General features: G+C 33.1%; 1 protein-coding gene across 2 annotated transcripts in view; it reads right to left on the bottom strand.

The window, feature by feature from the left end:
- Positions 1–22076, bottom strand: part of DGKB (diacylglycerol kinase beta) — a 743388-nt gene that overhangs the window by 334841 nt on the left and 386471 nt on the right. For both annotated transcript variants that reach the window (XM_055124198.1, XM_055124199.1), the window contains one exon: positions 3792–3856. In XM_055124198.1, the coding sequence (XP_054980173.1) occupies positions 3792–3856 (65 nt within the window). The remainder of the gene's footprint in view (positions 1–3791; positions 3857–22076) is intronic.

Raw genomic sequence — 22076 nt, 5'->3', positions numbered from 1 at the left:
ATGGATAAGTAATTTAAAATAATACCAGCATAAATATTGTAAGTTATATTCTTTTGAGTCTAATCATCTGGTAATATTCATTTAGTTTAACATAAGGATATTTTAAAGATTAGAAGTTGAGTAACAAACTTTCTTAACAGATTTAATTAGAAGTTTGGGAGATAATCCAATATAAATCATTCAACTAGCACTCTCTTAAGTGTGAGTAAAATTCCAGTTATTTCAGTTTCTGACATAAAATTCATAGAGAGCAGAACTACACATCTTGGGAATGAATTTCCTTAAAATAATGTTAGTAAATCATGTTCTGTAAAATATAAATTAATTCCATGGCAAATATACCAGAAGATACTATCAGTGATGTGATTTATTGTGACTAGGTATCTGATCTGAAATATCATTCACTGTATCACTGTATCACTGTCATTCCGTTGCTCATCCATTTTCTCGAGCAGGTACCAGTAACGTCTCCATTGTGAGACTTGTTACTGTTTTTGGCATATCGAATATGCCACAGGTAGCTTGCCAGGCTCTACTGTGCAGGCGGGATGCTCTCCGTAGATTGCAGGGCTCTTCAAGAGGGAAGAAGAAGAGTCAGCCATGAGCAAGACAAAGGCCCTACCTGCTATGTTATCGCTCCAGCACTTTTTAAAAAAATCTATTTTAAAATTACGAAAAATAAGAAGAGCTATAGTTGGTCTAGTCATAACACTAATTTTTCAAAATTTGTCCATCGTAAGTAAAACACTGTCTTCACAGCATGTGACATGCTTTCTGTGTATAAGTGTATTTTAAAAATATAAAGAATGTATATGTCACATTATACCTTATGGAGTTATCCAAAAGCTTATAATTCTGAGTAAAGCCAATCACAAAAGTATAGGTTGATATGTACATGCCTAATTGACCTGATAATAAGTATGATTTTAGGTCTGACTGTTAAAATAACAAATTTTTTACTCAAAAGAAACAGTGACCAAGACAGAAAGACAGCTAACAGAATGGGAAAAATTATTTACCCAGTACCCATCTGATAATGGGTTAATATGTAAGATACATAAGAAACAGGTAGAACTTTACAAGAAAATACCATCTAACCCCATCAGTCAATGGGTAGAAGAAATTAAAAGAAACTTCCTCAAAGAAGGAAGACAAAGGCCAAAAAAAACATAACAAAATGCTCTACATCACTAATCAATCATCGGGGTAATGCAAATCAAAACAAGATATCATCTCACACCACAAAGACTAGCACACGTCAAAAAGAACAATCGCAACCAATACTGGCATGGATGCGGGGAGAAAGGAACTCTTCTTCATTGTTGGTGGGAATACTAACTGGTTCAGTCTTTTGGGAAACCAATATGGGCATTCCTCAAAAAGCTAGAAATGGAGCTTCCATATGGCACAGCAATACCATTTCTGGGAAAGAATATACCCTGGGGGCACAAAAACTCACAGCAAAAATGCTATCTGCACCTGTATGTTCATTACAGCACTATTCACAATAGCCAGAATCTGAAAACATCCTGTGTGCCTGAAAACGGGGAAGGGGAGGTTGGAAAGAGAGAGAGAGACAGAGACAGAGACAGAGAGACAGAGAGAGGTGAGAGGAGAGAGAGAGAGAGAGAAAGAGAGTGAGAAAGAGAGTGAGAGGAGAGAGAGACAGAGAGAGAGAGAGAATGAGAGTGAGAGGCGAGAGAGGAGAGAGAAGGGGTCACGCTTTTTGCCATAAAGAAAGACTGGGGAGAGAGAGTTGCAGGAGGGAAATTCGGGACATTAATGGTGAGAATTGTACACTGGTGGAACGATGTGTGTTGGGACACCGTATGACTACAAGATTAGCTTTGTAACTCTATACCTCACAGTGATTCTATTAAAAGAAAGAAAAGTATTTAACCAAAAAAAATTGTTCTATAAGACATTGAACAACTATTAGACACCTAATATTCTGTAGTTCACAAGTTATTATATGATGAGGGCCCATAAAAAAGCTGTGTCTTTATGCTATGGTATCAAGTGATATACTTTGCTTCTGTCCCAAATATACAAATATGTTTCAGTATCATATAATCTTACCACTTCTAACCATTTGTGGAATACAAACACATTTCTATAAAGAGTATCTAGCCACATATAGGGCAATGAAGATCATCATATATTAGGGTGGCTCATAATAAAAACAATTAAGTGGTTTTAAGTGATAATAGGAATTAGGAACTATTATTAATAGTAGAATTGAAATTATTCTGGTGAAAAGATTTCAATAACTTCTGACATTAATTTGGCATTCTATATGTTGTTGAATTTGATTATTACAAAAATATATGTTGATTCACAAGTCTCTGGAATTTTCCAATCTCACTCCACTGTTATATCTTCTCTCCTTTCTTCCACTCATCTTTTTCTTTTCTAGTTTTCTTTCTCTGTCTCAGGTGAATTAAGTTTAAAAACAAAATACCCTAACATTAATATCTTAAAAATGTTGCCCTTTCTATATTTTGTCTTAATGGGCTTTTATAGTGGGAAACACCAGAAGGGATCGAATGCATGCTGCATCTCACAAACAGCTTTTTCCCCTCTGTAAAACCTACTTCTAATATAAATATTAACATATGAATGCTTCACAGATGGCATTTGAGTACGCACAAGTTAGTTTATTTTATTATATAATCTCATATACATCAATAAAGGTTTATTCTAGGAAATTTAAGTTATATTATTGGGTAGTAGAATCTATAAAGTGAATATAATTTTATATTCATTAATTTATTTTCACATATTTTATCAAATGAGTCTAAATGTTATAAACAAAAATTTATCTCAGTATAGATATATATGTACATTACTTTAATTACCTATGATTTGATTTTGCAATATAAGTGGCACATTTTAACATTTAATTATCATGGAACTTTTGGAAGAAAATACATCAAGGTAATGATGTATGACAAAACTGGAATAAAGAGAAATTATAAGGGGTTGTTATCTAATAAATGGCCTGAAACATCTATGGCTAATATCAGCTTAGCCACATGTAGGCAATAGGTCCTATAGCTTTGAAAACTAATATATACATCATATAACTGTGTAAATGTGGGTTGTAGATTTTAAAGCATGAAATAGTATACATAAATATAGTTGAAGCAAAAGCAAAATCACTTTGCATTACATTTCAGTGACAGTGGATTGAAGGCAAAACATATTTCATTTTAAAAATAGGAAAGACACAAAATTAAACCTTTTTTTCTGGAATAACAAAAAAGTCAACATCACATTTTATATGAAACCACTTTTGCATACTGCTAGAGTGGCAAAGTAGATTGAACATAAGTTCAGTTATTTTAAATGGTTTATGCTGTTCTTGCTATTTCTCTGGGTTAGTTACCATGAGGCTGATATTGTTATGACAGCACAAAAATTAGAAGTCTTATATAAAACCTGTGTAGTATACAATTACATAGCATTATCATATCAGAATTTCATATTTTTCTTTGGATTCACTCATACATCAATATTATAAAGATCTCCATAATAACTTAATAAAATGTTACTTTCACCTTGTACTTGATACCACTTCTTACAACACATGAGAATGAAATAATTGTGGCCCTAGTGAATTTTCTTAAAATTTCATTAAAACCTAAGAGGTACATGAAATTCACTTATATTTCTATTATGTTAGACAAATCTCTAGTCTTCCTCAGTGAATATATTTATACCATACAATGATACTGTTTGTTATATGATTCACTTACCTACAGAAAATGACCACACTTAATTACACTTACCTACTGTTGAATTTTTCTGGGTGTTTTTCTCTCATGATGTGAAATCTGTGTGCAATGGAGGCATCCTATGTAGAAAAATGAGAAAATAAATATAGGACAGTTAATTACCCTATTTGGTAATGAATGAAATAGTAAAGAAAATTAAATAATTTTAATTATGTTTTTCTTAGAAATACTACCATGATGTTCCACATTATACAAAAATTTGTAATCATCCATATTCTATAAAAATATTTTATATCACCAAATTCTATTGGGTCCTTGCCATATTTTATTATAGGAAATGATTACTACTATGTATGTATGACTACACCCACTTATATATCTTTTATTAACTGGTTTGACTCCATATTCAAGAATATGTAAAATATCGGGCTAGAACGATAGCACAGCGGGTAGGGCGTTTGCCTTGCACGCGGCCGGCCCGGGTTCGATTCCCAGCATCCCATATGGTCCCCCAAGCACTGCCAGGAGTAATTCCTGAGTGCATGAGCCAGGAGTAATCCCCGTGCATCCCGAGGTGTGACCCAAAGAGCAAATATATATATATATATATATATATATATATATATGTAAAATACCACATATGAACATATATGTTAAGAGTAGCTTAAAATAGTTACACAAAGATTTGAAGAACAATTTATGGGGCAAAATAATCAGGGAGAAAAGTTTCTAATTCTTTGAGTCTAATTGGGTAGACATAGTACTTTCTAAATAAAAAAATCGGTATATGATTTCTGTTTTCTTTGATTATCTTGAATGTGTGGACTGGAGCGATAGCACAGCGGGTAGTGCATTTGCCTTGTATGAGACCGACCCAGGTTTGATTCCTCTGTTCCTCTCGGAGAGCCTGGCAAGCTACTGAGAGTATCCTGCCTTCACGACAGAGCCTGGCAAATTACCCGTGTTACATTCGATATTCCAAAAACAACAACAATAATCTCGCAGTGAAGACGTTACTGGTGCCCGCTCGAGCAAATCGATAAACAATGGGAGGACAGTCTACAGTGCTATCTTGAATGTGTGATATTAACTTTTCTACAAGTAAATACCCAGCATTTTTAATTTTGCTTAATAAATAAAGGCAAAAAAAAGAACTATCTACTATTAGAAAATTGGTAACCACTGAGATAGCAAATGTGCCAGTCCTGAGTAAAAGTTTCTTTTTTCTTTTAGAAACTCAATTCACAGTTTATGTGATACAGTAGCAGTATGGAATAACATGGTATCTGTGTGGAATATGTGAAATAATATGGTCCATCCTTTTGAAGCCTTAACAATTCTTGCTGGCTTCCCAAGCACAGAAATATCCCTTTATCCAACCACACATGATTAACCACTCCAATGAGAAACTAATATATTTATCACTCATTTCAGTAAAGGGGGCAACTATTGTGATAATTGTTAATTTGTTTTATAGGGAAGACAAAGGAAAAGAAAAACCTGACAAAGACAATAAAGAAGTTGTGTATTTTTAATCATCTTGAAAACAATAATCAAGAATTAAAAGTCTAATGAGTAAAATCAAAAGACTAATGTGCTTACTCATGCATAACAAAACAAGGGAGAAATCAATGCCCACTGCAGATGTCAGACAGAAAGCTGTTTTTCCCAAACAAGAAAGAGTTGTACTAGACGTGTAACTTTTCCTATTCAAACATTTTATCCTCTAAAAACTGCTGAGTAATTGAATTAATGTACCAGTGAAAAGAGCAAAAGTAAGTAGATACGATAGATACAATGTATCAAATGTGACTAAAACTCCCATATGATTCAAAATTTTAGTATATAATATTTCTATACATGTCTATCGTATTATATATATGACCAACTTACTGATTTCTAAGACTATCAGCATGATTTACTTTTATTGTTACAAATGTTGCCAAAACTCATTACAATTTTTCTTGCTCTTTAAAATGTAAAAGTTATATTTTATATAATGTGCTTTTTTTATTAGGGTATGAAGTTACAGTAAAATATAAGGTATGCTATTTATGGCATACTGGTGGCATGAACATTAATTAATTTTGAAGTATCTTTTATTTTTACTTTACTCTTATTTCAAAATCAATTTGTAATGCCTTATAATTAAATGTATACATCAGGTAGACAGTTACACAAAAGCAAAGAAATAGGAATCAAGTCTTATGAATTAATGATCAATATTGGTTTATCCTTAGGGAGACTCTCATTGAATTTACTTCTGCTTGAATTATTTGTTTCTGTTAATTTAGAAAACAGAAACATTTAAAATACATTGTACAGTATAATTTGCTTTAGAAATCTTATTTTTTCCATAACAAAAAATTATCTTGCAAATAAACATAACAAGAAAAGACATTTACATAACAGACTGCTAAGTAAACTTCTTGGACACAAAATAATAGTAAAAAATAAACAATATTAACTCTATCTCCAAGATATTTGGACAAATGGATCACATAGTAAGAGGAGAAAAAATAACAGTGAGGGAAACTGGTGTTGCCTTTTCCTAGTGTTGAATGGGTTCCACTACTGAGACTTGGCATTGCTAACTACAGTATTAATAAAGAACAATGACAGCAGGTGTTCATTTGGATGAGAATTAAGACCAAATTCCCATGGGATCTTGTCCCTTTGGCATAATCTCAAGAGGCTTGAAAGAAAATTGTAAAAGGCCGCAAATTTAAATAGCAGCCACATTTTAGGTACACTTGGAATTCTCTAAAAAGAAACCAAATAAAAAGCAGCTTAAATAATTTTGGGTTTAAAAATATATTTTTTTAAATTTTGTTACATAGATTTTAAAAGAAGGAAATTAAACTAGGACTACTTCTATATGTAGAATGGACAAACTTCAAACTTTCCACTTCTAAGACTTGCAACTTTAAGGAAATTATTTTTCTCTAAGTCATAGATTCCTTATTAGTAAAAGAGAATCTTACGATCCCTTTCAAAAAATATTTTTTTGTGGTGCCAACGATTGAAGTCAGGGCACTGTAGATTCAAAACGATTCTACCAGCAAATTGCATACCCAGTGTACTAATTTTTTTTATAGTGCTGTAGGAAAGATGTGTGTGTGTGTGTGTGTGTGTGTGTGTGTGTGTGTGTTGGGCCATAACTTTCATGCACAGGAGTTACTTCTGGCTCTGCACTCAGGAATCACTCCTAACATGCTCAACACTTGCAAAACAACACCTGCGAAACTATCATTCTAGTCCCCAAATTTCTTTTTAAATGCTATACAGTATAACAATTAGATTAATATTCTACATACCTGGGGTGTTCATACAGTCATTATACACACTAAAATGTTACTGAATGCAAAAGGGACTGCTTTCAAAGGAGTTCAATTAAAATTTTGAAATATATATGCACTAATTCTCAAAATGATCTCATTATTTCCTGAATATGATTTATTTGTTTTGAATGCTTTAATGAAATTGTACATGAATGTGATGAAGGGTGTCAGGGCTCAAGTGATAGCCTTACATATGCAATACACGTGTGCTCTGCCACAAAGCTATATGACTACCCTTCTGATACTTTCACTTTAAATTAATTAAAAATAAACATATTTGATGCTTAACATTGAAATATATCAAACATGTCAGTATCTATTTAAATATTTTGTTATAAATTCCATGCTGATTTTCTAGGCAAAAGAGTAACTTTCTTGAGATAGGTATAGCATTTACTACTGCACGATTAAGTTATTTTCCAAAATTAATTATATAATTTTAAATATCAAGGACTAGAATATAAGTTTAGCTCTTACAAATTACTGTGATTAAAAGTTATTATAAAATGGAATCACAGAATAAATAAATAATTCTTGTTACTGAAATGTAGGGTAAAATGTATGTGTTTTTATTGTTAAGTCTTCTCTTTGTGAGATATAAATTATTATTTCCTATATGCAAGCATTTGGTTTGGTCAGTAATTGCAGTTCCCTAAAAAGTTGTATAGCTAAAGATTTTAGTGTTTCATTCATTGACCATTTCATTATAGATGTTTGGATATTGGATAAATGCTGCCTGATGCCCATGAGTTTCTATTATTGATCCATATGAAGTTTTTACCATATTTTTATTTATTTATTTTAGTCTCTTGGTCACACCCAGTAGTACTCCAGGCCAACTTCTGACTGTTCAGGAAACATTTCTGTAGGTTCTTGAGGAACTAATTGTGGTACAGGGGATCAAATTTGTGTCAATCATGTGTAAGGCCTTATTTAACTCCTATTAGTATCTCCCCAACCCTTCCATCCTTATTTTTTCAGGAATCTCTGTGCTTTTCAAAGAGGATGATGCACCAATAGGTATACAACCAAGCTTCTTTCTTTCAATATTCTTGCCAGCACTTGTTTCTAAACTGTGTGACAGGCCATTCACACTAATCTGAAGTGAAAATTCATTATGGTTTTGATATGCATCTACCTAAGAACAATTTGTACATGTTTCAGGTTTCTGTGAGCCATCCATATGTATTCTTTATGAAAGTATCTATTGAGATCTTTTGCCTATTTTCAAAACTATCACAACTTAGTTGTGTGCTTTTTTGTTAAGTTATGTAAGTTTGATATGTTTTTGAACATCAAATCCCTTGTCAGGCATTTGTTATATTTAAACACCTTCTCTGAACTGCTACGGGGACTTTTGTTTGGTGACTATCTTTCACTGTGTCATGTCTTTAAACTTCGGTGTACTTTCACTTATTCATTCTTGCCTTTTCTCCTGACCAAGTTCTCAGAATATAGCTTCTAAAACATATCTCTAAAGTTGAGAAAATAGAGTGCCATACCTATGTATTAGGGTCTAGTGTTTAAGACTTTCATCCACTTCATGTTAATTTTTGTGTATGGTGTTAAAGAATAGACTAGTTAATATTTGTCCTCTTCTTTTTCCTTTTTCCAAATGAGAGTCCATTTGCTCAATACTGTCTGTTGAAGAGGCTTATCTTTCTCCATTGTGTAGTTTTATTGTGTGATACATTTGCACTTGCATCTTTGTTATTCCTGAAGAAGTACCAAATTACTTTTTTTTTTTTTTGCATTTTGGGTCACACCCAGCAATGTTCAGGGTTACTCCTCGCTCTGCACTCAGGAATACCCCTGGCTGTGCTTGGGAGAACATATGGAATGCCAGGGGTTGAACTTGGGTTGGCTGCCTGCAAGGCAAACTCCCTACCCTCTTTACCATGGCTCCGCTCCCCCCAATTATTTTAATTGTTAATTTTTTTAAAAAAATATCATCTCATGGGGCTAAAGTCAAATTATTATTTTATTTACTGTTTTAAATTTTTAAGAAATTAAATATTATGACATTAATTTTTAGGTAATTTGATTGTCATTTTGCATTCGGCTTAAACTTGCTTTGAATTGCTAGCCAGAATCTTTTGGATTTTCTACTGGATTTGGCATGACAAGCTATAACTAGGGAGTATTAGAATATTTAATCATGGCAGCAGATTTTACTTCAAAAAATATATTGTCCAATTTAAAAAGCTTATATCGTATGTCCTAAAATGTTCTCCTTAATCTTATTTTTTAAATATAAGTATGTAATTTTTAAATTTTTCAGATACTAATCTTTATCTTCTATTGAATCACAATATCTTTTTAGTTAGTTTTATTGTACATAGAATATACTTTAATTTTTAATCTCCTAGTTATTTAATTTTAACATAACTATGTATGAAAATTTAAATTTAATCGTTATTCTTAGAATTTAAAAACAAAGTTATTATTTCTGTTTTCCTTCAAATGTTTCTAAACCCATTTTTCTTATCAAATAGATATACATGTTACATTTAGAGCAATAACAAATTAAAACATTGGTATATTTTTGCATATTTTAATATAAGTGTATACTATCATAATGTTATATTTTAGCAAAATTTTCTCTTGCTTTCATGATATATTCTTCATATACATTATTTTCTAACATACAATCTGACATGATACATATCTTACTTATTATCTTATTATCTTATCTTTTTAAAGTCATATTCTCTTAAGGTACCCTACAACCTTCTATAAACTCCAAAAGGACAAGATTTCTGTTTGTTTGTTTTACTTTATTCATTTCTGTATTGGAGAATATAACAAAGATCAAGCTCTTATAGGCAAGGTAAGTGTAAATGAAGAAATTATAAACATTTTATTGACCAATAAATACCTATAGAAAACAGTAAATAAGTTAGTTAAGAACTTAAAAGTGTGGAGCAAAACTGCCTGAGCTAACTAATAGCTAAAAACTTCATTTGATATTTGACTTAACATTTTGTCTGGGCTTTCATTTTCTTATCTTTAAAATGGGACAATACTCATATACCTACTTCATTATGAAGATATGACGTTCTAGCACCCTGAAGGAATTTAAACTCTAAATTCAGGCCTAGTGCAAGAAAATGTCACTTTAACTCCAATAATTTCTTTAACATCTTTGTCATTTTGAAATTAATATTTGTATCCTTTGGTTATTAGCTAGATACGTTTCATAACTGATTTGGAAAAGATCTTTGGTATTAAAATAGCACAAAAGACATAAATTAACAAACAAAAATTAATAAATAGCACATTACAGTTAATACTCAAAAACATATCTATAAAGTTACATATGGTTGTTGACTCCAAGATGCATTAGTTAATATTACAAATACATGCTAGGGGCCAGAGAGATAGGTTAGCAGATAAGATGAGTGTTTTGCCTGCAAGTGAACCAGGTTTGATCCTAGGTACCACATACAGTTAGTTCCCCAAGAACCACCAGAAGTTATTCTTGACATCAGGGTGTGGCCAAAAAACAAACAAAGAATATAGACCAGCAGAGGTCATATATCACCATATAATGAAAATTAATAGGTTTATGGGAAATTGTTTATTTTGAAATTTTAGAGATGGGATTGTGGTTCTATATTTTCCATCCAGAATAAACAATCTTTGTTTCCTTGACAATCTTTAACTGAATGTTCAAATTAATATATTTTATGAATATTTTAAGAGAATTATACCAATGGGTGGGAGTAAGTTTGTTTCATAAGAAGATTTTTTCAGTTATTGATTATCAATTGTGTTGGTTTAACGAAGAGAATTGGAAAGCTTCCATCTTTAGTTCAAGAATAGTTAGGTTACATGGTAATTGATTATTTTTTATTGTTGCTATTTTTTAAAAAAATATAAATACAATTTATATATATATAATATTATATATTATGATTCATGGCTCAGTAGTGCTTTTTAACTTGTCAAAAAAGTACTTAGTACTTGTCCAAGTAAAATGCAATATCTCACTAAAGTGTTGAAATATCTTCTCCATCTAATGGGATCCCCCAGACCCTCTTTAGTCCCTACTCCTTCCTATTCTGGTGACTTCAGATCTGTGGGCTAAATACAAAGTTTCTTATCAGGTTGCATTTGTCTGATTCACTGTTTTGTTCATATCTCATATATAAATTAGTGAAATCATCCAGTACAAGTCTTTCACCTTTCAATTTAGTGTGACCTCTCTAGTTTGATACATATTGTTTCCAAAGGTAAGACTTCACCTTTTAAATGATCAAAGTACTGTATTTTTATTTCATGGGCATCTTCTTTATCCTCTCATCTCTCATTAGACACTTGCATTGCTTCCAAATATTGTCTGGAAACAGCACTACAGTGAAAATAGGTGTACATGGATTTTTTTCAACTTAGTCTCTCTCTGTTTTGTTTTTTCTTTTGCCATACCTGGGACTAAAGTTGTAAGGTCATATGGAAGTTCTCTTTTTTATTTTTAGAAATATCCTATCATTTATTATATAGAGGACAGACCTTTTTATATTTCCACCAACAGTATTCCACCATATCCTCAAGAGCATTTGTCCTTTTCAGCCATTTTATGTACAGGCTATTTTCACATGTGTGAAGTGGTATCTCATTCAGTAATAAGTGTCTTTTTTTCCCTCTATGTTCTTTTTGGCAGATTATATCTTTTTTGGCAAGGAGTCTGGTTCTTCTTTCTGTTTTTGTGGTAATAGAGTTGTTTGCATTTTCGGTATGCTTCTTGATCTTTTTCCTAAATTTTTCAATTTCTTTAAATATAATGAGTACTAGACATTAATTAATTAGCAAGATATATGGTATTCAGATATTTTCTCTTAGGGTACGAAATTTCTTCTGGATTAAATGATTTTTGGGAGATAATACAGTTTTTAGTTTAATGAAATTAAATTTCCTTCTTACTTTGGTTTTGGGTATCACTCTTAGTGGTTCCAACAACTTACTCTTGGCTCTGAGCTCTGAGATCACTCCTGGTAGGCTTGAGGGACTATAAGGGATACAGGGACTTGAATTCAGGTTGGCCACATACAAGGCAAGTAAGCCCCCTAACCACTGTACTATCACCCAGCCACTCAATTTCTTATTTTTGTCTTAATTTTCTGTGCCACAGAAGAGGATCACTGAAGGCACATTTGAAACCATTATCATGAATGTTTTGTCTGTGTTCTTTTCCATGTACTTTAGATTTTGGGATCTAGCATCAAGTCTTTAATACAATTTGATTAAATTCTGTGGTTTCATAGAGATCAAATTTCATTATTTTCCATGTAATAGATTTGCACACAGTTGTAGCAATTTCTTTACTCTATGTTATGTTCTTAACTTCTTTATTACACATTAACTATGCATATATATTGAGATTTTATTTCTTTGCTTTCAAGTTTATCCATGGCTGTGTTTGTGTTTGTGTTTGTGTTCTAATATTATACTGTTTTGATTACTATAGCTTTATATTATAATATAAAACTCAGACAACAAAATATCTTTCCACTTCTTTTTTCTCAGGATTGCTGTGGCTATTCAAGGTATTTTGAGTTCATATAAATTTTAGCAGTATTTTTTCCAATAACTAGAATACTGTTGTAATTTGGAGGGATTTTTTTTATCAATTTGCATATGATGCTTTGGATAGTATGATCATAAAATTTTGATAATTCACTCAACACATGAGTATAGGATATCTTTCCATGTCCTTCTAGTTTTCTGTATTTCTTTGAACAATTTATAATATATACAATAATTTATAGCATCCCATATATATGACTTTCAGTTTCTTTGTTGGATCCTAATTGATATTTAAATTAAACTTGGTCATTTTGTACATTCTTATGAATTTAATTCACTATTTTCATAATGACATGCAAGAGATTTTTGTATTGATTTTGTTAATTGTCACTTTAGTGTATTAATTCACTTTTCTCATATTTTTACTGAAGTCTTCAGTGTTTTCTATATGTATGATCAAGGCATCTGCAAATAGTTATACTTTTACTCATTTTAAACTTGTATTACTTTTTGTTTTATTATCTTGACACTTGTTATGAATATAACATCTAATGTTATTGAGTAACATATCCTATGGTAAGGGTAGATATTGTATTTTATAGCTGACCTGAGAAAAATACTTTTATTTTTAAAAATTGAGTATGATATTTATTGTGGGTTTATAATAATTCTTTAGATTTTTTTTTTTGCTTTTTGGGTCACACCCAGCGATGCACAGGGGTCACTCCTGGCTCTACACTCAGGAATTACCCCTGGCGGTGCTCAGGGGACCATATGAGATGCTGGGAATTGAACCCGGGTTTGGCCGAGTACAAGGCAAATGACCTATCCACCGTTCTATCTCTCCAGTCCAGCTTCAGAGGTTTTAAACAATGATCTGTTAATCACTGGCCTAGTAGTAGTAGTTGTTATTTCTTTGTCTTTTTTTTTTTTTTGGTTGGGGGACACATTTGGATGTGCTCAGAGATCATTCCTGGAAGTGCTAAAGGACCATATGTAATGCCAGGGACAGAACTCAGGTCGGCCGCATGTGAGGAAAATGCCTAACTGCTGTACTATCTCTCTGGTCTGGTATTTTTTGAAGGGATGAAGGAACAGTTTTGCAGTCTTATTTATTTCATGATCTATGAAATTTCATCATTATATAAGTTATACAAGTTAACTAAGGAAATATTATCCATTATATGTTATGTAATAGACTGTATATAGTAACTAAATAAATCCAAAGTGAATTGTTAAAAACATTCTGTACAACTGATCAAATTAAAGTTTAGGGAACGGCAAGTTCTTTCTGTTCTGTATTGTCTTTCTTTCTTTTCCTGTGTACTATGCTTGTTTCATCACTTTTTTTTTTTTTTTGCTTTTTTGGGTCACACCCAGCATTGCTCAGGGGTTACTCCTGGCTCTGCACTCAGGAATTACTCCTGGCAGTGCTTGGGGACCATATGGGATGCTGGGAATCGAACCCGGGTTGGCCGAGTGTAAGAAAAATGCCCTACCCGCTGTGCTATTGCTCCAGCCACTCATCACTGTTTTTTGAAATTAAGCAACCATTTTATCTATTTTACTGGTCAAAAATGAAGAAGAATTTGATATCAGAATTTATCATATTGACTTTAACCCATCATTGACTTAATGATGATTGTAGGAATTTAGGCTGATATTTAGACAAAAATTTTACTTGAATTGATGACATAATGAACAAAGACACTGGACTTGAGAAGAGGGAAACTTATTTTATAAGTAGAAAAAGTATAAATCTGTGGGTTTGGATCTTGCCACATTCAACAGAGAAGAGGCCAGGCAGTCTGGTGAGCAATGCGGCCGGAGAAATGCTCTGGACCCGAAACAGGGCCAGCAACACCGGGGATCCAGACGGAGGAGGTACAGCTGGTACACCTTCTCCAGATGGAGCCCTGGCGACACTGAGCAGCAACTAACACGGCTCCGGGTTGCGGGACTGAAACACATCCGAACCGCACGGCCGCGTGACCTTTTCTAAAAACTGAAAACATACAATCTTTTAATGAAAAACCAATTATCAAATGCTTCCTTAGTAGGGCTGTCTTTCTTGGGGGAAAACTCCAACAACAATAGTGAGTTCTGTTTTGCAATATGGAACGTAATCAAGGTAAAGAGAAAAGTGAAATTCATCAGTTATACAGTTGGGGGTGGGGTGCGGGGCCGGGGGGTATCCTGGGGATTTTGGTGGTGGAATATGGGCATTGGTGAAGGGATGGTGTTTGAATATTGTATAACTGAGACATAAACCTGAAAACTTTGTAACTTTCCACATGGTGATATAATAAAAATTTTTTAAAAAGTCTGTGGGTTTGAAAGCAGATAGATGTGGAAAAATATGAGTCCTAATCATATGCCTTTCATTCCCGGACTCTGCAAATAATATTTGTTATGGTAAAAATTTTATAAATGTTATTAATTTTACAGTGTGTACGTGTGTTATGACATCCCAGTAAATCAAAGATATCAAGTTAAATACTCCAGATAGAACTCACTGTGAACTTCTTTTAGTCTAGTCAGTAATAGTGTGTTTTCTATTACAAACCCATAGAAATAATTGAGGACAGAATGACAAGTCCTTAGAAAAATTTCTATGCCTAATAATTATCCCTACTTTTTTTTTTTTTTTTTTTTTTTGGTTTTTGGGTCACACCTGGCGATGCACAGGGGTTACTCCTGGCTCTGCACTCAGGAGTTACTCCTGGCGGTGCTCAGGGGACCATATGGGATGCTGGGATTTGAACCCGGGTCGGCCATGTGCAAGGCAAACGCCCTACCCGCTGTGCTATCACTCCAGCCCCTTATTCCTACTTTTCAAACAGTAACTAATCAAATAATAGAGACACTTTACAAACAGGAAGTTCCATTATGAGCAGACTTCTCACAAATTGTTATACTGTATTCTTCCCCTTAGATAAAGGCAAAAGTTATAAGCTTTAGCCCAGTGCCAATTTATATTTTAGCTCTCAAATTTGATAATTCCAATTCCACTTTCCAGTTTTCCCTCACCCCTTTCTTCATTAAAGTTTACTGGAACTGTACCACTCTGTGTGGCCATGCTGCAGACAGAAGTGAGACTGTGATTATGCATGAGATGAGACTTCTCTCCTCCTCAACCTTTACCAGTTTCCTCCCACTGATAAAGAAGTTTTTTGGAGAAGGCCTACCTAGAATCAAGTCAACTAGAATCAATGGGTAAGGATTTTGTGAAGCTATCTGTAAAAGACACTATCTGGGAAGAAAGCAAGACAAGGCAGAGAGAAGAGAGGAGAGAGAAACAAATGAAGCAATACAGAGAAGAGATTTTAAAAAATCCTTGAAATTAAGTGATTATTGTAGAATGGAAATATTTAAGACTCAAGATCTAAGAAGAATCAGCAGTATATATATGCATATATTCATATATATGTGTATATATATATATACACACACATTAAAGAGTTTCACTTAAGACAACCACTCAAAGACTATTGTAAGTATATTTTCAGTACAATATGAACATATATATTGTACATAGTGTGTATATAGATATTTGATTTCATGAATTAAAATAGGCATAATATGATTTCACATAACATCTGAAATAAATTATTTCAAAGAATTAAACCAAAGTTGTCATTCTGTAAAATTCTCTGGAATTTTCTGTGAGATTATAACTACTTTAAATTTGTCTCTTAAGCAAAACATTACAGGGCACCTAGGACTGAAATATTTTGCGAGTCAAAACATAACCTTCTCTCTGACATCAAGTATGCAAAACAAATTAAAGGATGAAAGCTCCCATACTTTAAAAAGATATTCAAAAATATATATTTGTAAAAAACTACTTTGCTTTCATGATTTAAATGTTTATGTATGTAAAATCAAATGTTATTTTTTACTATAATATGAAATAAAAAATACAGATGTGAAACCAAATACTAGTGTTTGTAAGTCCAGTAAATGTGATAGTAAATATAATAGCAACAGTTCTCTTCCCACTTGTAGTAGCACTTATTTTTAAGAAGTCTTTGAGAAAGGCATAGTTATTTGAGGTAATTAAAATCAAATTTTATATTATTTGTATGTATCAAAATTTAAGTTAAAATATTTTTCTTAATTGTTCAAATGAAAACTCCACATATATTCCTATTATTATTCAAGTTGACCTCTCAGTCTCTAAATACAGTTGCCACTAATTAGTGACACCATGGAATTCAAAGATAAAGTCTTCCTGATACACACAATGGAAAAGACTTTAATAAGTGAACACCCAAGAATCTATAATACCATTACACAAAGAGAACTGTAAATGGTCAACAAATGGCTTTTTAAAAATGCACTATTTGTTACTAAATACACTGCCATTATAACAAGAAACCTTTTGTATTTTAAAAGGGTATGTTTCACTCAGTAAAATATTTATGCTTTTAGAAATTACCTGGCTATATAGCTCATCCACAACACAATCGCTATTATTTCATAAAATTGTAAATTATTTCTTTTCAATTATTAATGTAAAGGGGAAAAAAGAATTTTTCAGGCATATAGTCTTTTGAAAGGACAGCAAAATAGATGAAATATTTCAATCCAAAATAGATGAAACAAAACCAAGATGACAATTTCAGCATTTAAATCTACACACGATAATTCAAACAAATGTTATGACATTTAAGATAATGAAGCCCTTCATTTATTCTACTATCTGGTAATAGTTTTAGCTCACATATAAGGAGTCAGAACAGATGTCCAAATATTGTAATGCCAAATGAAACTTAGGGCATATCTGATTAATATCCTCAGAGCAGCGTTTAGTGTCTCTTTTAGACTAGCATATATTACTTCTAAACAACTACTCAAAATCCATCCAAAGAAATATAGTTAGACAAAGCAATCCCAAGACAAAAAGAAAACAATAAAGCTCAGTAAGCCTTTTAGCATCCTGAGTTGCATATTATTGACAAACCCTTCATTGTGATCAACAAATGATTAATTGCAAATTTGTTGCTAAATTGACCACATACAAAAGTACATTAAAAAAAACAGAAGGCTACAGCTAAAGAGGAAAAATTTATATTAAAAATTATTTGAGAGTTTTGTAGTGAATGAATTCTAATCAATATGTTTGTTGATTGCACAGGGAAATAATGGTCTTCTTAAATAGCAGTGATAGTCATTATTATAGAGATTCAAATTAATATTTAACCTACTGACTTGCATTTCTTAATCTGCTGCATTTTTATTACCTCTAACAAATAGTCAATGGTTTATCAACTATGTGCATAAGAGTTTTTTCAATATCAAATGTAGATTGCAGAAACAATGTCCATATGGTTAAATTTATAACTAAGGCAATTTGTTCCTAGATTTTTAAAGATAAGCCTCAGAAGCATATTAAAAATACAAAGGGTGAAAAATGAAAGACTATGTTTACTTCAATATATTAGTATCAATTATTTGCTATTTCTTTACAAATATACCACCTTTGTGGTTCTTTAGCTTGCATTTGAGTACCTCAAGCAGAAGAATTTTTAAAAAGAACAGTGCGAAGATTTCATCGTCATTCAATAAAAACAATCTATTAAAAATTGATGCAAGTAGGGCATTAAAATACTTTGTTCAAAATTATCAATTTCATCAGACTAAATTTCAGAGTAATTTTTTGGAGGACTGTTGCATTGTTTTTGTTTTTCTTTCAGGGGCACACTTAGCAGTGCTCAGGGCTTACTCCTGGCTCTGTGCTCAGAGATTCCTACTAATCAGGCTTGGGCAACCAAATGCTCTGCCAGAAATGGAACCCAGGTTAGCAGGTTTCAATTTTACTGTTTTTTTAATGAATACTTCCTATTTAATGTATTAAAATCATAATTCAGATGCACCAGTGACTAATGAACAAGATAGAAATTCCAGTAGTTTTGGAAAACAAAAGTTATGTGTGTATATATATATATATATATACATATATGTAGATATATATGTGTGTGTGTGTGTGTGTGTCTGTGTGTGTATTGCAATAAAGCTTGGGTAGAAGATGAAATTAGAGGTATTTCGGGAATTTACAGTAGGTTAATTACTATTAAAATTATGTTAGATCCATTTTCAGGTAGAGTATCAAAATTCAGTATACCTAGTAGTTATGTATTTCTGAAAATTTGTGAATGTGCAGGGGCTGGAGCAATAGCACAGTGGGTAGGCGTTTGCCTTGCACGCGGCCGACCCGGGTTTGATTCCCAGCATCCCATATGGTCCCCTGAGCATCGCCAGGGGTAATTCCTGAGTGAAGAGCCAGGAGTAACCCCTGTGCATCGCCAGGTGTGACCCAAAAAGCAAAAAAAAAAAATTGTGAATGTGCAAATGATGTAGATTGTACAAGGCACAGAATGGTAAGAAAAGGAAACCATTTCAAACGTTTAACATTTGCTCACTGTATTTACTACATCACACTATAAGAAAACTACTAAATTCTGAACAGTCTTCTACCATCACAGAGAATATTTTCTGTCAACAAAAGCTTCTAGGTTCTTCAATCAAGGCATTTAACAGGATATAACAGCATAATCCTCACTGTATGTCCAATCAAAAATAGTAAATGTAAAGATCCTGTTATAAAACCAAGGGAAAACCATATGACTCTGAGCTAGTAGGCCTTAAATAGATCTTGCTGGATTACCTAAGCTAATAATAACTTACACAGATTTTGGAAGGCTATTACTATACATATATTTGAGCAAATGAAGACTTTTTAGTGTAGTAGGTAAATTGTGCAACATGAAACTGATACTTGAATCCAATCTAACTGATGCTCTCTGTTCTAGAATGGCTAATTATATTATTTATATACTAACAATGAAAACCGGAGGAATCTCTGTCATCACTATTTGCCACTCAAGAAAAGGCAAACGAGGGATGGAGAAATAGAATAATAGATAGGGATTTTGCCAGGCTCATGGATGAACAAGATTCAATCTGTAGCACATATTGCATCCAGACAGTAGTAATCCCAGAGCGGAGAGCCAGGAATAAGCGCTGATCTCTATTGGGTGTGGCCTAACCCCCACCCTCACCCCCACAAAAAAAGACCAGTTGTCATACTAGCACTACTAAAACTCAAAGTAAACATTTTGCTATATGTTTGATTTTGTTAATGAAAATATCCATTCAATAATTTTTTTTTCTTTTTGGGTCACCCAGCAATGCTCAGGGGTTACTCGTGGCTCTGCACTCAGGAATTACTCCTGGCGGTGCTCGGGGGCCATATGGGATGCTGGGGATTGAACTTGGGTCGGCCTCGAGCAAAGCAAACATCCTAATCGTTGAACTATAGCTCCAGCCCCTTAATATATTTTCTTACATATAGTTTTTTTGTTACATTTTTGAGTTAGATTTTTATTATTTAAAAATATATAGGAACATAAATCTGTAGTATTCCATCTAAAGTGTTTACATCTACTATAGCAGTAACTGTCATTTCAAAGTGTACATTAATTTCTTTCTTTCCTCCTTAATTTGTGTAAAGCACTTTTTAAAGGAAACATTCCCTTACTGAAGCAAATTTGCCAACTTACACATTTTCATTAATAGCATTTGTTAAAGATGCTTACCTTGCTTAACTGTCTTTAAATCTCAAAAAAACACACACACATACACACATAAAATTAATTGCTTTACTATTTTAAAAAGAGTTGCTAAGGATACTGTAACATAGGCTACTACTTAGTTAATTCACAGTACTATGAAAACATAATAATACAAATTTAAAATAGCATAAGTAACTATGTATATATAATTAAAAAATGTGAACAGCATTTTGATATTCTAGCTTTCAGGTGCAAAACCCATAGCAATTCATCTAAATGTTTCTGGTTAACCTAGAGTATAAAAAAACTTTTTAGAAATGAAAATGCCCGCATTCTTTTTATTTAATGATAAATAGTCTGATTTAAGGTACATTGAAAGTAATTTTGGGAAATCAAAGATTTTGATGTTTTTAGTCTCAAAATGAATACTTTGTCTCAACAAGTACTAATATTTATTTTAAAACACCATTTTTATTTTATTTTTTTCTAATAGTGTCCAAAGAGGACTGAATAAGTTTGAATTTTACTATAAGAAAGTATTCATGCAAAACTAGTAAAATGCCAAAACTATGTAATTGCATTTAATAGTGACATGTGATTCACCTTACAGAAGCGAAATGAAGCAGTTAGCTAGACAATCCATGGGAGAGCCTGACAAGCTCCCCGTGGCGTATTCATATGCCCAAACCAGTAACAATGATGGCTCTCATTCCCCTGACCCTGAAAGAGCCTCAATGCAGCACCTTTGAAAGGACAAGTAAAAAGAGGCTTCTAAAAATCTCAGGGCTAAGATGAATGGAGACGTTACTGAGACAGCTCGAGAAAATCGACAATCAACGGGATGATGATGATGATAATGATGATGATGATAATGATGATGATGATGATGATGATGATGATGATGTGATTCACCTTAAATTTATAAACCACTCACATGCAAGGAGAAAATATGATTCAAAAGAAGGGGCTGAGAGATAGTACAGTGGGTAAGGTGCTTGCCTTGTAGGCAACGGATCCATAGAGTAGTGCTCAGGGCTTTTCCCTGGCTCTGCACGCAGAAATCACTCCTGGTGGGGCTTGGGAGACTGTATGGAGTGTTGAAAATAAACCAGATTGGCTCCATGCAAGGCAAATGCTAAAATGCTTTACTAAGAACTCCGCTTGGAGTTTCTAGGACTCTTAAGAATAACTTTCATGAACTCTTTCATTATAAAGATTTTGTTCTTGTTGTTAGTGCTTGGGGGGCCACACAGGGCTGTGTTCAGGGCATACACCTGGCTATATTCTCAGGGATCTGATGCTGCTTCTGCTTCGAGGAACACGGATGATACCCAGGAGGGGATAGGAAGGAAATGCAATTGGTGAAAGGCAGTGTCCTTCTCAGTTTCTCTGGCCATAGGTTTTAATAATTGAAAGGGCATTGTCCTCTCTCAGTATCTAAGGCAACCCAAGCTGGAAAAAAAGTTATCAGGAGATGTACTTATAAGGACTGGGGCCAGGGAGGAAAGGAGGTTGGGCGAGAGAGCGAGCGAGCGAGAGAAAGAGAGTGGAAAAGAGAGAGAGAGGCAGACAGAGATAGAGAGAGAAGAGACAGAGACAGATAATGAGACAGAGAAAGAGAGAGAGAGAATTTGAAGGGAAAGCTTCTTTTTTGGACTTAAATGGACAAAGGAACTACAAAAAGACAAGAAGCTCTTGAAAGCTTAGTCTTCTATGGGATGGGAAGTTATCTGACTTGGAAACAGTTTAACAGAAAACATGGGCTATTTTTTAAAAGATATAATGACTCCAACAGCAGAATCATAAGCTCAGAGAATATATCTCTAGGAAACAGAAAATGGTACTAAACTAGAAGCTGGCAATATGTGCTCTGCTGGATTTCAAATTTGCTATAA

Source organism: Sorex araneus, chromosome 1 (assembly GCF_027595985.1).
Source record: "Sorex araneus isolate mSorAra2 chromosome 1, mSorAra2.pri, whole genome shotgun sequence".
NCBI classification, from domain to species: domain Eukaryota; kingdom Metazoa; phylum Chordata; class Mammalia; order Eulipotyphla; family Soricidae; genus Sorex; species Sorex araneus.
Note: the sequence above shows the minus strand (reverse complement) of the source record. Positions and strands in the feature narration are given on the sequence as shown.